This window comes from Lissotriton vulgaris, chromosome 12 (genome assembly GCF_964263255.1).
Source record: "Lissotriton vulgaris chromosome 12, aLisVul1.2, whole genome shotgun sequence".
Lineage (NCBI taxonomy): Eukaryota > Metazoa > Chordata > Amphibia > Caudata > Salamandridae > Lissotriton > Lissotriton vulgaris.
This window is the reverse complement of record NC_141700.1, coordinates 765434833-765456874: the sequence shown is the minus strand read 5'-3', so window position 1 is coordinate 765456874 and position 22042 is coordinate 765434833. Positions and strand designations below refer to the sequence as shown.

Sequence of the window (22042 nt, the reverse complement as noted above, 5' to 3'; positions counted from 1 at the left end):
GGTCTGTGGGTGCTGTTGACTGAGGTATGTGGGTGCCGGTGACTGCACCCTGTGGGTGCTGGTGACTGGGGCCTGTGGGTGCTGGTGAAAACTGCAGAGTGGCTTGTAGCTCTATCTGGGTGGTACTGGGTCGCACTACTGGGTGGCACATCGTCCTGCTGGGTGATTAGAGCCCTGCTGGGTGGCTCTGTGTGGCACAGCTCCCTGCTGGGGGGCACAGCGCCCTGCTGGGTGAATAGCGCCCTGCCTGGTTGTACTGGGCCGTACCGTGTCCTGCTGGTTGCTGTTGGGTCCCGCTGACCCACTTTGGGCACTCCCTGTTGTTGCGTTGGGTGCCCAACCCCTTGCCAAGATGCCAGCCTCTCCTGCAGTGCTGCTGGCACTGCCACTGGCCGCCCTGCTGCTGTCCGGCGCCCTTGGAGTGGGCAACACAGCCACCCTGGCAGACCTCCTGCACAGCCAGGTGCCCGAGAGCAAAGAGGTAAGAGGGGCAGCAGCGCGAGGGGCGGGGGTGATGGTATCAGAGGGCAGTTTCTGCCTCAGGTGTGAGGGCTCCGGGTCGTAGCTTCAGTGCCAGGAGGTGGGAACCCAGGTTCGAATCTCGGCTCAACATCCCCTGATCCTGGGCAAACCACGCCATCATAATCATTCTGGGGCAGATTTACAAGAACTGACGCATCTCTGCAGTTTAGCAGAGATCTGTAAGTTCAATTGCGTTACTAAAAAAAAACCTTGTGCCACCATGGATGTGTTGCATTTACAATGTGGCGCACCATGGCGCAAGGATTAATAAGTTACTCATCTGTTGGCATACCGGTATCGCATTGCTGGAGTCGTGTCGCAAGCACAATGCAACTCCAGCAATGCCTACGCCTAATGTGCTGTGACATCGTAGAAGTGACTCCGGGAAATTTTGTTGATTTCACTGCGTCACTTTTACGAGGCTTTCTTGTGTCGGAACGCCCACCCTGCATACATTATACCTGATGCAGGTATAATATGACGCAGAGCTTTACAACGAGACGCATCTCCCTAGATGCTTCACTTTGTAAATGTGTTGCAAGCTGGTGCATCGTTTACGCCGCAGTTGCGTCACAAAAGTGACGCAACAGCAGTGTAAAAGTGTCGCAAGGGGCCTGTAAATATGCCCCTCTGTGCCTAAAAAGAAAGAAAATTGGTGATATAGTCTTGCACTGTTGTAAAGCGCTCTCATGCTCCTGGGCAAAGAGAACATGTACACCTTAGAATAGCTCACTGAATAATGCTGTTTGCAAGGGAGCTACTCCTCCTAGTAACTCACTGAAAAAGAGCTCCCCTAGAATAAATACACATACCTCATTGGTCAAGATTAGCACATGCAATCTATTTCCAAACCAAAATAACTAACTGAAATGCTTACTATCATTTATTAATTTCTGCCACTGCAGAGTTTAATAGCTACTTGGCGCTACAGCAGTGAATGCATCCCGGCGCGTTTATGTCAGAGGGAAATAGTGCTTGTATTGGCAGGCATAATTTTTCAGTAGGGTTGTTAGTGCAAAGTGGAAATACATAGAGTACATTTGGTATTGGAGGATCTACATTTAATTAACTACAGTGACTTTAGGTCAAACATACAGGCGCTTTACTAGTGGGAGATAAAGTGCCAGCATTTATAGCGCCGATCTCTGGATGGAACCTCCGAGAGGGATTGAGGACAGAGCAGACTCAGGCGAGGCATACTTCCAGCCCTACCTCAACCTGTTTAAATGAGGTTTCAGGAAGACACCATGTCACTAGGGAGTAGGGTGGAGACCTCCTAATGCTTCGCATCAGGTTTGAGTTACTTTTGTGACGCAAATCTGACACAAAGTGTTATTGTGGGATTCACTATCCCAAACAAACCAGGGTTTGCGTTGGATAGTATCCTCAAGTTACATTAAGTTGCACTATACGCTGCTTTGCGTTACTTTGCGTCGAGGGAGCATTCCACGGCTGTTGCATGGACGGTGTTAAGCAACCACAAATGGGGTTTCTTGCAAATTCCTATCTACAGATATTCATGGGGAACATCCTTTACAATGAATGTTTTACAACGCGGTACCATTACCACGCAAGTTTTACAACGAAAGTCGTTACAACTACTTTCGCTGGAGGGCGCTCTAGGATAGGGAATAGTTTAATTTACTATCCAACACCTTCCCTACTATCCACGGGGGCTGGAGTTGGAATAGTAAATTAAACTATTCACTATCCAGCCCCCCTGTGCCAAAATCCTGCACCCACCTTGAGGCCGGTGCAACAAGAAGAAATGTTTTAATTTCTCGTGTTTTTTTCAGCTTTGCCTGTGTGCTTCACTGTACAACACACATACAAAGTGTGGAAAGCCTTAAATCATAGTTTTTGTACTGGAAGGGACTCATCAGGATGAAATATATGCTTTAGAGAACGCACACACCCTTGCACTATTTCTCCTCGTTATGCCTGCCTTGAGGAGGCTGAAGGTTTTGGTGCAAATTCCTGTCTGTGAATGTTAGTAGATTAGGATTTGCATGAAAAACCATGAGTGGTTCCATGGTATGCCCATGCACCACCCTTGGAATGCCTCGTTGATACAAAGTAGTGTAAAGTAGTGCACATCGCTCTATTTTGCATAACTTTGGGGAACTTTCCAAGGTAAATCCTGATTTGCGTTCGATAGTAAATCCCACCCAGCACTTTGCTCTCGGTTTGTGCCACTATTAAGGGGACGAAGCCGACGCAAAGCATCAGTAAATCCGGGCCCTCACCTTTTCTTTCCCAATCCTTTAATATCTTATAATTTTAGTACACATTGCATTACTTGATAAAAAAAAAACAGGACTACAACTCCCAGAGTGCATTTCGTTGTTGACATTGAAAGTTGCCTGTAACTGCTCAGGATAAAGGCGGCCTAGAGTGGCAGATGGGTAACTCTTTCCGCTTCCAGTTCCATGTAACCAGAATTCCTTCCATCCTGGGCATGGCTTTTGGCTGCAGTAACTCAGGAGGAACCGTGTTCAGTAACCCCACTTCGCATTGTGCAGTGTTTCCACACTTTCCCCAAATGTGTGGGCATAGCTTGATCTGTTCCTGCCCATAGACTTCTTGAGTGGTTTCAGTTGGTAGAAAGAGGGCTTCACAATTGCGCCTACCTGTGGGTTCAGGTGGAGCTCTAAGTGACACGTGAGTCTTAGGTTCCAGACCTTACTTTTCATTGGTACCGCTTCGTCAAAGAATGTGGGTGCCGGCTAGGGGGGCATATTATATCAAGCCCAATTCTGCTGCTTTAGTGGACGTTTTCAACCGAAAAGCAGCCATTTTTTTCCGCTCAATTATCAAGAACACGCTAACGCGGGTTTCCTTGAGATAGCAGCCCTTTCTACTCCACTTTGCATGTCCGCAATTATTATCCCTAATGACATGCAAAGTGGGCGTACCTTAGCAAAACTAAATGGAAAACACTCGCTAACTCTGCATCGCCATATTAACAAGGCTGCCCTGACCCGCAATGCGAGAGGAAAAGGTGCGCTAAGCCCCCTTTATCGCAGATTTAACTCCTGCAAAAATTCTAAGTCCACCATGGCCTATCAGCAAGGATTTCCCTATCGCTGATGTCATATCGCTGGATTTCCTGTGATAATCCTGCATTTCACCGCCATTGCTGGATTTTATATCGCCAATGCGCAAAGCGTTGTTAATACAGCGCTATCATGGCAATAAAATCCAGCGATAGCCGGCGATAGGAAAAAACGCGCTAAGCGCTGTTAGCTATAATTATCGCTCTGTGTTGTTAATATGCCCTTTAGTGTTTCAGTTCTGAGGGAGGTGAGTTCAGTGGAGCTAGGGCTAGGGTTTCACATTTGTGCTATCCAAGAACTTTGTTTCTTTGAGGTTTTTGAAGATGTTTGAGAACTGCCCTGCTTGTGGGACATGTGTAGATTTATTACCATGGCTTTCAAAAGTCTTTTTGTTCTTTAAAGCATAATGCTTTAGCCAAAATGTGTTTAACTATGTTTTGTCTCTCCAGCTTTAGACTTGTATTAGTGTCAATATGTTTTGATCTCTTGTTGCAGTCCTTGAGTCTGCATCAGGAGCATATGTGCTTATGTTTGTTTTTCTTTTTCATTCAAGTCTGGTAAGTGTGATGCTCTCCCCTGCCTTGTCTCTTGCAGGAGCTGTCCAGACTGCTGGTGCTGAAAGCCCTGTCGGATCTTCTGAAGCCTGAAGACCAGGCAGCCCCAGGCGGGCCAGAAGTCCCCAGTGATGAAGTGGACCTCATGCGTCGACTGGTGATTCCCCGGGAGAGGAAAGCTGGATGCAAGACCTTCTTCTGGAAAACCTTTACATCCTGTTAGCAGCAAAAGAGAAGCCACCGGCTACGATGAGATGCCGCAGACTCCTGCGAAGATCCACCCATTCTCCGACTATGGTGTTAGGAGTTAGATGCCACCTCTGAACCTCATTCATTTGGACTGGTGTCTTCTTTGACGTTGTTCTTGTCTTTGTTCTTTATGTCTTCTGTGATTCTTTGTAGACTTAAGATCCTGGGTATCAAAGGGACATAGGACACCCAGTCACAGCATTGTGATTGGGGACATTTCAATACAGGGTTCACATTCTGGGGACAAGGAAGTTCTTTCGCCCCCTCTGTGTAATTTCCCCAGAGCTGCATCTGACTTCTCCATTCATGTTCAGCCTTGTCATGCATCTGGGTCTCCCATAGGTCAGCATCACTCCTCTCTTACCAGTGGTCAGCAGTGAGACCAGGAGCGGTGAGACCAGGCAGAAGCACGAGAAGTAGGGTCAAGAGTAAGAGGCACAGATGTTGGTCTCTGGTCCACTTGCTGGTGCTCCATTGTTCTCACACCTCTCTTTCTTGTTGGGGTTTTCGTCCCTTTCTATCATCCAGGTCTTTCTTCGTGAATTTTTGTCTCTGTTTCTCTTTCATATTTCTTTGCAACCTCACTTCTCTTTTTTCTCAGGCACTTTCGCCCAGGTTTTCCAACACTTTGCTCTGGGTTTCCATCACAACTCAGTGCAAAGCGATGCTGCAGGATTTACTTTCTAATGCGACTCCTGATGGAGCATGGAAGCCCAGAATGCACCAGTGCTGGGGAAAGAAAAACACGCCACATCCGAGTAGATGCGCTGTTTTTCTCTGACCTATTGACGCAGCGTTGATTTGCGCTGCACTGCTCCAAAACATAGTAAATCCGCCCTTCCTCTCCCACTTCTTCACCCATGCTTTGCTGGTTTCAGTTTCTCTTACTTATCTTTTCCTCCCATTCTTTGTGACTCTATCTCTCTTTGCCCTGTTTGCCTCTTCAATCACTGTTGGTTACAAATGTCAAAATAAAAACTGTTGCCTTTGAGTGTTTGGTGCAATTTCTGACCAATTGCATGGGGTCATTAATGCCGGACCTTTGTGATGAACCGTCTTTGATCGCATTGACACATTAAACCCAGATCCAGTGTCTTTAGCAATGCTTGTTTCAAGTTACAGACCAAAGCCATGCTCCATTCAGTCCATCAGGTGGATACATTAACACTGTTTGGGGAAACGTTTCACCTTGTCACTACTAGTTGAACAGTTTTATATAGAAATCAGCAACTGCAAGATGACCAGTTGGCCTGTGCAAAATGTCTGCCGATGCGCTACACAATTTAAAGCATAATTTGCTTTGCGTAAATTTGTATCCGTCAGAGCTAGAAACAATTTAGTTTTGTTGAAATCTGCACTTTGTGTAGCAGATTTAGGACTTTATGGTATGTGTGGTAAATCCACAATTACTTGAAAAGTGCCTCGGCCGCACAATCGTGTTATTTTAGTGAACCCAGGGTTTATTTACAAGGCCCTTGCGCAGCCGGTACGTCACTTTTTCCCGTATAAAAAGTGATGCATCAGTGGCACAAGGGGCCCCACTGTCACTAATAGGGTCACAAGTAAAATCCAACAACAAGCAAATAAAGGCGAAATGCTACACATCTGTACATTAATGCATTCGACCGGCACCCCCGCCTCCCCCCCCAGCGCCTTGAGACCCTCACGGGTGAGTTGTGCGTTCTACAAATGTACTGATTGATCGATCGGTGAGGCAATTGAAAATGATCTGTGTCGTCATCCCCGCAGGGCTCACATCAACCTCCAGACAACAATATTGATGATTCAGGACCAAAAGTCTCTCTCCGCCCACAGTGGAACCGAAAAGGTCACATCGGAAAAGCCCCAACTCAGAACAGCACGGGGGTAGCCCAAATTTAGGCCTAGTATCCGATATTGAAAATTATGAGCAATGAACAAGAAAACAACACGGATCTTCGTAAAACACTTAGGGCCTCATTTATGAGGCTGTGCGTCGCTTTTACGCTGCCGGTGCGTCACTTTTTGTGACACACCAGCAGCGTAAAAAGCCTCGTTGCACCATTTTTACAAAGTGACGCATCTAGGTAGGTGCGTCACTTTGTAAAACCCCTGCGCTACATTATACCTACGCCAGGTATAATGTATGCAAGGGGGCATTTTAACGCAAGAAAGGGTCATGGAAATGACACAGTAAAACCTATAAGATTTCACTGCGCCACTTCTAGGACACAAATGCGTCAATTTCTTACGCCTGCCTCACAGCAGGCATAAGACTGACGCAGGCCCATTCACATGGGGCTTGCCCCATGTGAAAGGACACATTACTGGAGTTGCGTCACTTTTGTGACACACTCCAGGTATGCGTCACTTTTGCGCCAAACAGATACGTCAGAAATACTAACGTATCTGTAACTCCTTGCGCCATGAAGCGTCATACTGTAAATATGACACATCATTGGTCTCGAAAGGAGGCTGCAGTGAAAAGTGATGCATCGCTGTTTTCACGCAGCGATGCATCACTTATCATAAATGAGGCCCTTAATACACTACCAACTCCTTAACCCCTTGGGCGCGGCTGCGATTCTGTGCCTGTGCGGCCGTTTTTAAGAGTGGGCGGGTTCATGACGGCCCCCAGCCGTCATCAGCACACGAGCACTGTGATGCATCGCGGCTGGGGGCCGTCATCCGCATGGAAGGGGTTAAAGGAGTCCATTTAGAGGAAAAGTGAAGAAAGGCCAACGCATACTTGTTTTCATGAACCATCTGTCTGGTCATAGCCGGCAAACAGTCCTTCAATTTAACCAGAATACACGAGTTAACAAATACATTTTGTGGATGGTGTCATCGCTGTGCTTAATTTTTAAAATATTTTTGGGTGAAAAATGCAGATAATCTCTCTAACAAAGTGGGTTATTAGTCGTGAATGATGTGAGTCCTTCAGAAGTAATAAGTCCGCAAGTTTCCACCAAGTCCTCCATCGCAGCACTGATCTCTCTCAGGGTGGCCAAGCAGAGACATCCGGAACCTACTCAGGGGTGGTGGTGCAGGCTAGTACTCTCAGCTCGCTGGCACACAACATCAACACTCAATAAATCCTTATCCAGTCAATGCTTTTAATTCTAAAATGGCAACATATTTCATCATGGAAATGCTGATAAATAATACACATTAGTTTATAAAAATATACAAGTACCTTAGGTGACACCCTCAAAACAATTCACATCCCCAGCAACACCAGAATCCAATAATCACAATATCCCCACCTATAAAAACAATAACATGGGATGCCATTATCAAAAAGGCAGGCCTACTGGCTTTATCAAGGTATCACCACATTAAATAGAGCAAAATAATGTAACAGTCAATCTTTGCATCACCATTGAACTCAATGTCGATGGTCATTAAAAATGTAACTATCATTGTCAACGTATTCTTATTTCAACTGTGTGTGCGCCAGGACACTCTAGTTTGAGTAGCTGTGCGCATTATTAAATTCTGGATTTAATTTAATTTAATTTCAAGCATCTCTCGATGCGGAAGTGTACGAAAAGGTAGTTGACTAACACGATGGTGCCTACAAGACACTCGGGGCTGAGTTCTTCTGGTTGGAAGGTTCTAAACATGCAGTTCAATGGCATCCAGGTGTTTGGTCAAGGAGTTGAGAAGGCTCGCGAGAAAATCAAGAAAGAGACTGAAATGTGCTCCACGAAAAACGAGGCCTTCGACTCCTTGCATCCAAAGATGGGGGCATATTATCAACAAATAACTATATTTATCGCTAAGTAGGGTTAGCGGCAAGTTATTTATCGACACGCATCACAGAATTTTATCCCTGAGATAACGTGCTATTAGCAATGTTTATCTCAAAAGCGATAAAATTCCCGGTGATAGCAGCAAAATCTGTGAATATCGACGAGAATACAGCGATATTCACGCATTATCGCTAACAGGGTCTAAGCCATTATATCCACCTCGCATTGGAAAAGACTTAAAAATCAGAACCAGCTCCTTGCAAGGCCTTGAACACCAGGCAGAGTGCCTTAAATTGGGTGCGTTTTATGACTGGTAGCCAGTGGAGTTTTTTTTATAGATGGGGAGATAGATGCATACTTGGGGATGCCTGTAAGGAGTCTCGCCGCAGCATTATGCACCATTTGCAGTTTATGCATGGAGCCTTCTTGCAACTTAAGGTATATTGCAATAGTCCAGCCTGGACAATACCAGGGCTGAAACTACTATTTGTTGTGCAACTTTCGGGAGTAGGGGGATTATTTTCCTACGGGTTATGAGAATGAGTGAGGTGGTTGAGGTCACTGCGTTGATCTGATCTTTAAAGCTTAAAGTGTCATCAATCCAGATTCCCAAATTCTTCACCTTTTTGGTGGGGGGTGGCAGAGGCCCAAGGGCAGATGGCCAGCAGTTTGGGGTTTAAAAGGAAGGGTTGTTGCCAAAATTTTGAAAAAAGAAAAATTTCCCTTTTCCTGGTTATGGAGGATAGATCAGACTGTAGGAACAGTCCTACTTCTGTATAACCTGTTTGAGGTATAGTTTAATATGAGGCACCCCACATGGTAACAAATTTACAAATTGGACTGGAAGATGTAAATAAATGATACAAGTATCACAGTATTTCCACAGGATTTCAACAGGATTTTGTATAAAAAAAAAGCAAGAGGTCAAATAATCATATACTAGAATTACTATTGATTACAATTATCACATTTATTGTAATTGTATTAACAGAAGATTCATACATTCATTAACATTTGATAAAAACAAATCATTACATTCAATTTATTAAAACATGAGAAAATAATACATTTGATTAAAAAGAGAAAAAGCACAATAACTGTCGACGCAGCGAATTTTTATTAGCTAAACATTCTAGTACAAATTACCTCTAACCTCTCTGATAAAGTTAGAGGTCATTTGTACTAAATTGTTTAGCTAATAAAAAAAAATTCCATCCGTATTTTTTACATAGATTGTTTTTAACCATACAAAAAGCATTGTCCTGAAGAAGGTGTTCAAGCCAGTTCACCGAAACACAGCGTCGACAGTTATTGTGCTTTTTCTCTTTTTAAACATACTCTGAGGAAGCTTGCAAAAAGTCTAACCACTGACAATCACTCGGGGTACCATTCCAACCCATCGTTCTTTTGCCCACCAAGTCACCTTAGATTTGATCCAGCCGTATGCAAATCAGTCTGGGTCCTGCTCCAATGAGAACAGTTCATCCCTATCTGCCTATCTGCCAAGCCAGGTCCTCTCTGAACTGGAACCGGAAGGACACAGCCCACGCTGCCACCTTGCACCACACAACATCAGCTCTCTTCACTCAGTCACCCGGTGAAGAGCCAATATCACATAGTGAAAAGAAGGTGATCTGAAAACTCCCACAGAGAGTAGATTATCAGCTCATTTACAATGGCACTGCACCTCGATAAAATCACTTACTGGTTTTGCATACCCCAAAGTTCATGAGATGTGCTTCAAAAGTATTTTTTTTTTTACTTGGGGTGGGTGTCGAGGCTGCTCATGCTGTGACAGGCCTCAGCCTCACCCTCTTAAATTGATGCCCCATGAGAATCAGCCAGAGACTAGCACTAACCCATTCCCGCCTCATCTGTGGTTTTTCAGACCCTGACGGTACGAAGCCCCGCCCCTCTCTCACATGGTGAATAACTTTTTGAGGTTGGCAGCATTGGTTGAAGCGTATAAAGAAAAGTATGGGAACTGTGGGGCATATTAGCAAGGGGCATATCGCCGCTTTAGCTGCACTTTTTGCCGCTAAAGCAGCAATATTTTTATTGCCCCATCGGCAAGCTGACGCTAACAGCAGTTAGCAACAGCTTTCAGGCGATAGCGACCAGTTTGGGGCCCGCTTTGCATGTCAGCGATATTTATCGCTAATGACATGCAAAGTGGGAGTACCCAAACTGTTAGCGACTGAAAGCAGTCGCTAACACAGCTATCACCTATTTGCAAGGCAGGCAAAGCGATAAAAAACAAATCGTGCTAAGCGCGATTATCGCTAAAATCTAACGCCTGCTAAAAACATGACTTAACTGTTTATCCAATGTGAGGTGGATTGTCAGGTTAAGTCCCCATTGGCGTTAATGCGTGAATATCGCTGGATTTCCAACGATATTCACGCATTTCGCCGCTATCGCTGGATATTTTAGCACAATGGAGAAAAACGTTGCTAATAGCATGTTTTCTCCGCTAACATATCCAGCGATAGGCAGCGATTAAAAAAAATGCGCTAAGCCCGTTTTGCGAAAAATATCGCTATTCCTTGCTAATATGCCCCTGTGATCCTTAGCACAGTGGGGGTGGGGTCAGTTTGTGTGGGTTCGTGGTCAGAGACATGGCTGAAAAGAACAAAATGTTCTCTAGCTATTTTGCTGGCACTGAACCTGCAGGTAACTGCTTCTAAAATATAAACCATACACCTTAAATGAAAAATAAATGCAACTCACATTTATCTGTGGGAAATGCATTTTCCTTGTAGGTAACATCAGTTGGTTAATGCGATTACTTCAGTAGTCTATGGGTGTAGCCAAACGGCCACTAATTTGAATCCTGGTCGGTGCACTCGGGAAATAGTGACGTGTATTTGTAACGCTAAGAGGTTCAAGACTGATCAAAAGCACTGAATATGTTCCAGGTAAAAACAAATATCTCAGTATACGGTTGCACACAGTTTAAATAAGCTGCCACAAAATATGCAAAAAGATCGTTTAAATGTTTGCAGTGCTTTCAAAAGTTAAGTCTTTAGTAAGATGCTAACTGTACCTAGTGTGAACCTTTTTGTTAGGTTTGCATCTAAAAGGCAAATTCCAGAGTCTATTAAATAACATTTTTACTGGCCCCCAAGCTGCCTTTAGGTTTGCTGATTAACCAATTGCACACATCTACATTTCAGTTTTTATTTGAAACGACCCACAAATACATAGTCAGACAAGCTCCGAGACCAAGGCCCGAGACCCACTCACTGCTCTGTCAATGGACCTCAGTCCTGACCTGAAACACCCCTGCTATTCCTTTCTTGAGACACACTCACTGCTCTGTCAATGGACCTCAGTCCTCACCTGTAGCATTCCTGCTAATCCATTCCTGAAACCCACACACTGCTCTTTCAATGCATCTCTAGCCTGACCTGCTGTACTGAGGACCCACACACCGCTCTGTCAATGGACCTCAGTCCTGACCAGCAGACTGTCCCTTTAAAGATTCGGGCCTCATTTATGAGCCTGTGCGTCACTTTTACCGCGCCGGTGCGTCACTTTTTGTGACGCACCAGTGGCATAAAAAATGTGCCTTGTTGTGCCATATTTACAAAGTGACGCATCTAGGTAGATGCGTCACTTTTTAAACCCCTGCACCACATTATACCTGCATACCTGCGCCAGGTATAATGTATGCCGGGGGGGGGGGCGTTCTGACGCAAGAAAGGGTCATAGAAGTGACGCAGTGAATCTATAAGATTTCACTGTGCCACTTCTAGGACACAAATGCGTCAATTTCTTACGCCTGCCTCACAGCAGGCGAAAGACTGACGCAGGCCCTTTCACATGGGGCTTGCCCCATGTGAAAGGACGCATTGCTGGAGTTAACTCCATCAACCCTCGTCCTCTCCCGCTTAGATTTTTCGAACTCTATTTACCACGGTCTGCCTAAAACATCTCTCTCCAGACTGCAATCTGTTCAGAATCAAGCGGCGAGACTGGCCCTTGGGATTCCGAAATGGCAATCCGCCAAACCCCTTCTCTCCAAACTGCATTGGCTCCCTGTCATCTCGAGGGCAGCCTTTAAGATCGGCTGCCTTACCTTTAAATCTTTATCTGGCTTCTGTCCCGTCTTTCTGAAATCCGTCATCAAGCCCTACTGCCCTTTACGGAACCTGAGATCTTCCCACCTTCACTTCCTGTCTATCCCCCCAATCAAACTCTGCAGATCTAGAGGCCGGAGATTTGCATTCCTGGCCCCTAAACTTTGGAACTCCTTTCCCCTCTCTCTCAAAACCTCTAATTCTCTCATTCTTTTCCGTAAATCCCTAAAAACATGGCTTTTCCCTCAATCCAGCTAAGTCCCCCTGGTCTTTCTGCTTCCAACCAGTGCCAGGAAACCCATGGTGTCAGTGCGCTTTACAAGTTCCCCTTACAATACAATACAATACAATCAACGCGTCACTTTTGTGCTTACAGATACGTCAGAAATACTGAGGTATCTGTAACTCCTTGCGACATGATGCGTCATACTGTAAATATTACGCATCATTGGTGTCACAAGGAGGGCGTAATGAAAAGTGAGGCATCGCTGTTTTCATGCAGCGATGCGTCACTTTTCATAAATGAGGCCCTAAAAATGGAAGCGCTTAGAAACAAATTAAACTGAACGTTGGGAGCTATGGAACCACTGAACGAGAGCACCGCCTGGCTTCACAGCTCCTTTCGGTCGAGGCGCTGGTGGAGGAGAAAGAACTCCCTCCAGAGGATGGATGGATGGATGTCAGTCACATCCCATATTCATGTATTCACACACACACACTCGTGCGGGGCACGAGGGGGGCGAGGTATGGGCGTGAATAAACACCCACCCCGCCACGACGAGGCCTGGTCGCCTTAATCCGCCATCCATCAGGGCGCGAATGCCAAGACACCCCTCATTAGGGAGCGGTGATGAGGGGTGGGCGATGCATGCTCACCTTCGGCTGGAAGCCCCTCGAGACCTTTCACCCTCTCCCCCCACCCTTCACTTCCACCCTGAGTGAGGCGCCACAAGCTACAAAGGCTGGGCCGACACGCATCCCGCGGAATGAATGTATGCATGAATTAATAATGTTTACAATGCACACAAAACAGGACTCAGTTTAGCGCGAGGGAAAGGAGAGCCTTGTGAATGCGGGCTCTAAAGGGCAGAGCTGCAGCCCGCAGTCAGGAGAGGAAGCCTGCGCCAGCCCAGCACACCGTGTGAGCCTCGGCAAAGAAACGCAGACGGAGCTGCTGTGTGCCAGGACTGAGGTGCACCGGCGGAGATGCTGGTGAGCCCTGGTGAACAGGAAGATGTGCTACAGGCCGGGGGTGAGGTACATTTGCAGAGCGATGTTTCTATGCCAGTGCTGGGAAGGCACATATAGTCAGGGCTGTTGACAGAGCAGTTTCCAGGACCCGATACTGGGACAGCAGGGGGCGCTGAAGAACAGGAGTTGTTTTTCAGATGTGCTTTGAACCAAAGAAATTGTATGAGAAGAAAGGAATACGGTTCCTTTAATTTCACTGTAAACAGCCCTTAATCCTGAAAACCTTTTACTAATGCCACTGTAGGCGTGGGGGTAAACTTTCAAATAACAGGGACACACTGATATCGGATAAGATTCCTGGGTCAGGGTAAGACAATATATGACAAGTAACTGGCCCAGGCAAAATAAGGGAACAGGCAATGGACGCAAACAAAGAAAGCAAATGTACACTTTAAATTGCAGAATTATACAGTTTAATAAGTTTGATAAAAATAAGATAAAATAATTTCTAGCGTGTTTTACTATTAAAAAAGGTTAAAAATTCTCTATACACAGAATCAAAGCTAATTGATCATGATGTTCACTGTATCTAAATTAATAAAGAGAAAAGACGGATTTCTTCAAATTGTAGGCGTGGGGGTCATGCCCTCGAGTGGACACTTATACACTCCTTAATTATCAGCCAAAGGAGGTCCATTAGATTCCTTGGGCCCGAAGACCCCTTCCCTTTCCCATCTCTTCCATTCCCAGTCACTATGGCCAGGGGTCTCCACTGTCCAGATTCAGTAGCCGGCCCCCTTTGTGGCCAAGGCTTGTTTGCATGTTTGCGCCCGCCTGTAAGGGCAGAGATCAGCCAGTGGCGTAAGCAACGTGGTACCCGGTGCGGAAAATTTCTTGTCACCCCCGGCTTGACAAAATGGCAAAAATATGTGTTTAAAATAAATAACTTTGCAATTCTGTCTCCCCCCTCAGAGATGACACCCGGGGCAGCCCTCACCCCACTTTCTAGGCCCCCGAGATCAGCCAAATAGATGAATTCAATAAGCGTGGGGTAATTACCAGCTGCTCAGATCAGTTTCAATCTGTCACTTTTTTGCTGTCACGTTTCTTAAGATATTAAATTTCTCTTCCGTCAGCTAGGTTCTCGCTGCACCAATAACACACATATATACGCATTTCCCTCTACCTCAGTGTCAGCACTGTACCAAAGTGCTGTGGAAACGCTGTCCGGGGACAAGTAGAGCGATGCAACCAAATACAATGACAGACAGAAAAAGTCACAGTGTCCGACTCACAAAGGGGCATACGACTCATCAAGTTATGAGTGCAAACTCCGCCCTTGTGGCGGAATCTCCACTCTCAGGCAGAATCTCCGCACTGAGTACTGCAGTGCGATGATCCACCCTGAGAGCGGAGACTCCACACTCGTAACTTTACGAGTTGTAGGTTCTTTTCTGGATTGGTCCCACATAGCGTGTTTGGACAGCAGTTCCAAGTGCAATATCCCAAAATGGCAGTTGGATCATTCAACCGCCCTGCTGTACTACAAACTCCATTACAAAAAAACCCAGTATACCACAGAACCTGGGTGAGTTATGATACAAAACACAATTGGTCCCAACGGAAATGCTTTAAGTTAAACAATCAATAGAACCCAAAAAATTAAGAAAGTCAATAGCACACACTTGGATGAAATGAATTCTCAACTTTATATTGAATTTGAATATTAAGTAAATTTGTACAATACACTTCTATAATGTAGTTGCTCCACAGTGAGTGAAAAGAAGGTGCTTGGGTGAGGGCTCGTGAGTATTATAAGGAAAAGTGGGGCTTTGAAGTGCCAATATACACAATATTTACAAACAATTAAGTAGACACATGGCTGGAACTTATTTGCATATCTGTAATCCACTTTTATAAGATACACCATATGTTTTCATGAAATCTAGATATGGACTATAATCCCAGTCCAGGTAGATATAGTTGAAAATGTTGACGTTTCGACCCCAAGGTGGTGGACAGGCCAATTATCCCTTAGGCTAGGGTCTTCATCAGGGCAAAGAAGGAGCAACCTAAAATAATAGGAAGGGAGAGACAATCAATTACTAGTTTAACTGTATCTATAAAGAGGGTACAAAAGGAATGGGTGATCCTGCGCACCTAAAAACCATGGTTGTACAATCAGTGGGGGCACATCAAGAATGGGCCGTGAAGCTGCTAATAGGAGGAAGACACAAGGGTCTCTTCAGTGGTCCTGGTAGGATCCAAAATGTAGATATGCAGAAATTTAATTAAATTGCACATCAATCAATTGAAGGAAGACTAACATGTCATGAGGATGGTCACATAATGTACAGAAAGTACTCGCCCATAAGGCTTCTTATATGTAGTTAACAGCTTACGGCCAGAGCTACAATTCGCAAACTACACTGGCTACCCGTTGACTCCAGAATTAAATTCAAAACCCTCATCATGACCTTTAAAATCCTCAAACTCGGAAGTCCAACACTGCTACGACCTCTTCTCACCCCCTACGTTCCGTCACGCAACTTGCGATCCTCTAACCAGCACCTTCTGTGCGTTCCTCGCATAAAACTTTGCCGCATGGGCGGCCGCTCCTTTAGGGTTTTGGAAGCCAAGCCATGGAACGATCTGCCACAAAATATCCGCTCCATAGAAAGTCTACCTGCCTTCCGAAAAGCCATTAAAACACACTTATTCCCCTCCCCCTAACTCTCCTCTTCACCTTCAACTCTCAGGCTAGGGTCTGTGGTTCTCTAGCGCCTGGACGCCTCTTCGCTGGGGCAGCTGTTTTGCGCTTTACCAAAACTATAGAATAGAATAGAATATCCTTTCTAAACATGGTAATTCATAATCCTATAACCGATTCAATCGGTGTGGAATCTGCAATTCAAGAAAAACATGGGGTATCCATTATCGGAATTGCTCAAAAGGAGTCCGCTTAAAAGATTTTCATTGTAAGAATTTATTACATCATCATTTGGTGTACAGAGTGTGATCAATGTCCCTCTATACCCCTGAGTATACATTGTTGTTGTTGTTGCCAACTCATTTACTAATGTAAGTCCTTCTTGACGGTCTGTACTGTAGTGATGGTGGAGAAACATAAATATTTCTGCTTTCAGGTTTACAAACTCACTTTTAATATAAGCCTGTCAATACAGTGATAGAATCTGATGTACTAAGGTGAAACACTTCCGCATGTTATTAGAAGTAAACTATTTTGCATTTTAAAGAGACTTTAACATATATATGTATATATATATGATGTTTGTTAATGGCACTCATTTTCATGGCTCGTGTTGTGTATAGAATTTTAGTTCGACGGCTCCTCCGCTATAGATGAGGAGCGTTGCCCCCCCTGCCAGCAGCCAAAAAAAATAAAAAAAAAATGATAATAAACCCTTGTTTATTATCACTTTATTTTTTATCTCTGAGCTGAGGCTTGGGGCGGGCCCAGAAGGATAAGAGACGCTAGGAGGAGTGGTTTGCACTGTTACCAGTGCGCATGACAGTTTGGCCAGCCGTCTCAGGACATCCAAACCGTCCTGCGAACTGAAACTCTCTCCGACCCAAGTTGTGTTGGTGAGTTGGAGAGAGCAGGCGCAGGCTCCAAGTATAACTGGGAGCGCAAATCAAGGGCACTCAGACCAATCCTTATGCTGCTTTCATGCTGTTGAAAGCAGTGTCATGATTGGCCGCAGTGGACTATGGGAACCTGTGCCTGGAGTGGAGAGGAGCGTGATGTGGCAGATAAGTGTTTCTTTGGTCTCATCCTCTGTCCGCTCCCCCTTACCCTGCACTCCATGCTATCGAGACACCGGCCGCTACTGATCTTAGTACCAAGCAGGCTCCTTGGCTCGCCTTGTGTATGGTATGCTACTACCAAGCCGGTTCCTTGGGGAGAAGAGGTAATACGATTGACCAAGTTAGAAGGAGAAGCTCTTCAAAGAGAGGAGCATAGATGGCTTAGGAAGAAACCAGTTTCACTGGAATGGGCTCAATTGTTGGAACAATTCAAAAGTAACGTCACTCCTGATTAGTGTAAATGTGGTCTAGACCGCCACAAATGTGTAACGAGTGCTGCTGAATGCATTGTACTAAAAGTAGCAATTATGCAATTCTGTCGTCTTTCTCTTCTATCCTACCCTTTCCCCCTATTCCTTCCTCTCTCCCATTCCCATCCTCTTCCCTCTTCCCCCCCGTGCGCCTTCCGGCCCTCCTCTCCAACTATCATGTAGACCACTTTGACCAGATCCTTCAAGCAAATTTTATTTGAAGTGTTATCCTCTTTGGTGGGAGGGGGAAAGAGTTGAGCATTCAGTTCTGAAATGTTGTTATAAAAAATTGTAATAATCATAACAATACGTATCTCATGCTGCAGGCCTGCCATCATCAAAGCTCATTCTATGCTGTGTGTGAAATGAAGAAATGTCCTGCTATTAGCAATGTTCAATGTAACTTTACTGTACTAAATATTGAACCATTTCTCCTGCATATTCTGTAACACATTGCAAACGCCAATAAAAGTATGTGTTAAAAAAAAGGGAGCTGGTTTTACAATATCGGCCCCCTGAACCAAAAAAACAAACAAACTGGTTCCTTAGCCCAGCTTGAGTATGGGATGTTAGTACCGATTGAGTTCCTTGGCTCGGCTTGAGAATGGGATGTTAGTACCGATTGAGTTCCTTGGCTCGGCTTGAGAATGGGATGTTAGTACCGATTGAGTTCCTTGGCTCGGCTTGAGAATGGGATGTTAGTACCAATTGAGTTCCTTAGCCCAGCTTGAGTATGGGATGTTAGTACCGATTGAGTTCCTTGGCTCGGCTTGAGAATGGGATGTTAGTACCAATTGAGTTCCTTGGCTCAGCTTGAGTATGGGATGTTAGTACCAAGCGAGATCCTTGGCTCGGCTTGAGAATGGGATGTTAGTACCAATTGAGTTCCTTGGCTCGGCTTGAGAATGGGATGTTAGTACCAATTGAGTTCCTTGGCTCGGCTTGAGAATGGGATGTTAGGACCAATTGAGTTCCTTGGCTCGGCTTGAGAATGGGATGTTAGAACCAATTGAGTTCCTTGGCTCGGCTTGAGAATGGGATGTTAGTACCAATTGAGTTCCTTGGCTCGGCTTGAGAATGGGATGTTAGGACCAATTGAGTTCCTTGGCTCGGCTTGAGAATGGGATGTTAGAACCAATTGAGTTCCTTGGCTCGGCTTGAGAATGGGGTGTTAGAACCAACTGAGTTCCTTGGCTCGGCTTGAGAATGGGATGTTAGTACCAATTGAGTTCCTTGGCTCGGCTTGAGAATGGGATGTTAGTACCAATTGAGTTCCTTGGCTCGGCTTGAGAATGGGATGTTAGAACCAATTGAGTTCCTTGGCTCGGCTTGAGAATGGGATGTTAGTACCAATTGAGTTCCTTGGCTCGGCTTGAGAATGGGATGTTAGTACCAATTGAGTTCCTTGGCTCGGCTTGAGAATGGGTTGTTAGAACCAATTGAGTTCCTTGGCTCGGCTTGAGAATGGGGTGTTAGAACCAACTGAGTTCCTTGGCTCATCTTGAGAATGGGATGTTGGTACCAAGCGAGATCCTTGGTTTGGGTTGCGAATGGGATGTTAGTACCAATTGAGATCCTTGGCTCAGCTTGAGTATGGGATGTTAGTACCAAGCGAGTTCCTTGGCTGGCTTTGAGCATGGGATGTTAGAACCAATTGAGATACTTAGCTCGGCTTGAGAATGGGATGTTAGTAACAAGCGAGATTATTGGCTCGGCTTGAGTGTGGGATGTTAGTACCAAGCAAGATCCTTCGCTTGGCTTGAGTAAGCGGACTTAGTAGCTCACCCCCCCTAATCAATCTCAAAGCCACCTTCAACATCACCCCTTCTCAAGACCTCTCTAACAATCTATTGGACTTCTCTTGTGACAAGATCCCATTCGTATACAGCAACTTTGACCCGCAACAGGATACCTTTGACCCTGCGGCAAGTCCTCCTGTCTTAGACAAAGAATGGACCCAGACCATGTAGTTCTACATCCCCACAGACAAAATTGCAGCAACCATGACATCGCTCCAGGGCCCAGTCAGAACCCTGTCCCCACCATGCCTTCAACATAGGACTAACCCCATCAGCAAAACCCTTATTTGTCACCACCTCAATCAGAAGTTCCAAGCCTCCATCAACTCATCCACCTTCCCAGAAGCTTCGAAACACACCTGCCTGCTCAAGAAAATCTCAGCAGACCCAACCAAGCTCATCAACTACAGACCAGTCTCCCTCCTACCACACCCAGCCACAGTTTCAGAGAAACTTATCAAGAGACACTTCACCAACCACCCCACCAACCACCAGCTCCTAGATGCCATGCAGTCCGGATTCAGACTCAACCGCAGCACGGAAACTGCAGTTATCGCAGCAACAGCTGACATCCGCTTGATCCTGGACAGAGGAAAAACCACAGCCCTCATTCTTCTGGACCTCTCAGCGCCTTTCGACAAGGTATCACACCCCACCCTCATCAGATCCCTACACAAGATCAGTATTCAAATACCTGCTCTCTACTCGATCTGCTTCTTTTGACAGAAAGAACTCAAATTGGCAGACTAACACAGTACAGCTCAGAAACCTGTAAACTCACCTGCGGAGTGACTGAAGGTTCATCCCACATTCCTTCCCCTCTTCAACACATATATAACTCCACTAATGAACGTCATCCACACCCACAACATCAAGATCATGTCATGCACCGATCACACACAACTCATACTGACCCTCTCGAACAAAACCACCAACACAATGAACAAGTTCACCACCTCATGACCGAGGTTTCCACCTGAATGTAGCCTAAAATTTACCAGCTCAACACCTACATGACAGAAGTAGTGATTTTCGTAAAAAAGCATTTCACTATAGGACCCCACCTGATGGCCGGCCCACCTCGAACCTCCAACTCTCCCCACCTCCCACAGCAGGAACCTTGGTTCGTCATTAACAACAAGCTGGGCATGTGCAGACAAGTGAACGCTGTCACAGCTTCCTGGTACCACACCCCAAGGATGCTGAGGGAGATCTTCAAATGGCTTCTGAGCAATACCAGAAACTTTGTCACCCACTCCCTCCTCGCCAGCAGGGTGGACTACAGAAACACCCTCTATGCCATAATCACAAAGCAACTCACCGGAAGACGATAAACCATCCACAGTGCAGCAGCCAGACTCATCCTCAACCTTCCACGCAGAACTCCCATCACTCCACACCTCAGGGAGCTCAGCTGCCTTCCAATACACGAATGCGCTCAGTTCAAACTCCTCACCCACACATTCAAAGCACTACACAACACAGGCCCGGACCACCTGAGCAATCGTATCTCCTTCCATCAACAAGCCAGACAGCCCCCTCAGTCAGACTTATACTCTCAAACATCTCAAAACATCTCAAAGCTATGCTGCAAAACCGGCCCTGTAACAAAAACGGCCCCCAGGGGCCCAAAACCGGCCCCCACCCGTGCGGCGCACCGGGGGATTGCCCGGTGCCCACTATGGCCAGTCCGGCCCTGCCCACTGGGCTCAAAGGGCTTCACCCCCCACCCCCTCGTGTGTCAGCCCGGGCTGAGACAGCTTCCCTGGCACACACACAGTTTTTTGAGCTTATCGCAGCTGCACCCGAGTCCTTCACAGGTCTTTAAAAGACCATGTATGTTAATGAGGTTTTACTGGGAGGCTTTTTTGTTTTTCACCCCTTCATCTCCACTCTGCCTATTGCTGGAAGCATTAGCCTCCTTCCGAAATTTTTAGTAGTCCCCCTACCCCCCGAAATTTGGCTCTAGTTGCGCCTCTGCCAACACCCCCAGGCTGGAGACGAGACGGTACATCTGCGGGTGAGAGTGCACTTACAAATACTCATAACATAACATGTGTCTTAACTGGTACAATCTGAACCCTAAATTCTTGAGGAGAATTCTGAAAGTCCCACAGAGTGTATCGGCCCACATTATCCATGAAGAACTAGGAGAACTCTTCATAGAAGATAAAATCAAAATTAAACCTCTCCTGGCATGGGTTAAAATATGGGCTAATCCAGAGGCCGCCCTCACAAGACAAATCATTGGGGACTGCCTCAAAAAAGACAAAGGTGATACCATCCCTTGGCTGAAATATGTAAAGAAATCTCTAGCAGAAATCGATTGCACTAACTTTTTCACATCCCCAGACTCCATAACACCCGAGAGCAAGACATTGGTGAAGAATCTCTTCTTGGCACAGCTTAAGCTAACAAGAGCAGAAAAAGAAAATCGTAAACCCACAAATTCCACCTATAACGAACTTACAGCAAAGCATGGCATGGAACCTTATTTAAGGGTCATGTTTAATGCCCAGGACCGCTTTGTCATGACACGTTTCAGACTAAACATGCTTCATCATATCCTCGCGGTCCCGGCTGGGTTCACCCACACATTGGCGGAGAAGGGTACCTGCGGCTGCGACCACAGGTCTCCGCAGGATACCCTTCACTTTGTCTTATTGTGCCCATTTTATACCATGCCAAGACGCAAGTTCCTGGTGGGGATCTTGAAAGACTTAAAATTCAAACATGCAAGATCGGCCTTGAGATTCTTACAGGAAGCGGAGGATGC

The 22042-nt window shown here is 45.8% G+C and overlaps 1 protein-coding gene across 1 annotated transcript; it reads left to right on the top strand.

The window, feature by feature from the left end:
- The first annotated feature begins 352 nt into the window (after positions 1 to 352).
- LOC147678630 (somatostatin-1A-like) lies at positions 353 to 4935 on the top strand. The gene is made up of 2 exons (XM_086945713.1): positions 353 to 481; positions 4173 to 4935. The coding sequence occupies exons 1-2, from the start codon at positions 353 to 355 to the stop codon at positions 4353 to 4355; spliced, it is 312 nt and encodes a 103-aa protein (XP_086801839.1). The 3' UTR covers positions 4356 to 4935.
- The last annotated feature ends 17107 nt before the right edge of the window (positions 4936 to 22042 follow it).

Excerpts from the sequence above, each read along its gene's own strand:
- LOC147678630 (XM_086945713.1), top strand. The coding sequence starts at position 353 with ATGCCAGCCTCTCCTGCAGTGCTGCTGGCACTGCCACTGGCCGCCCTG. Across the intron at positions 482-4,172 it reads AGGTGCCCGAGAGCAAAGAG|GAGCTGTCCAGACTGCTGGT; the intron begins GTAAGAGGGGCA and ends TGTCTCTTGCAG.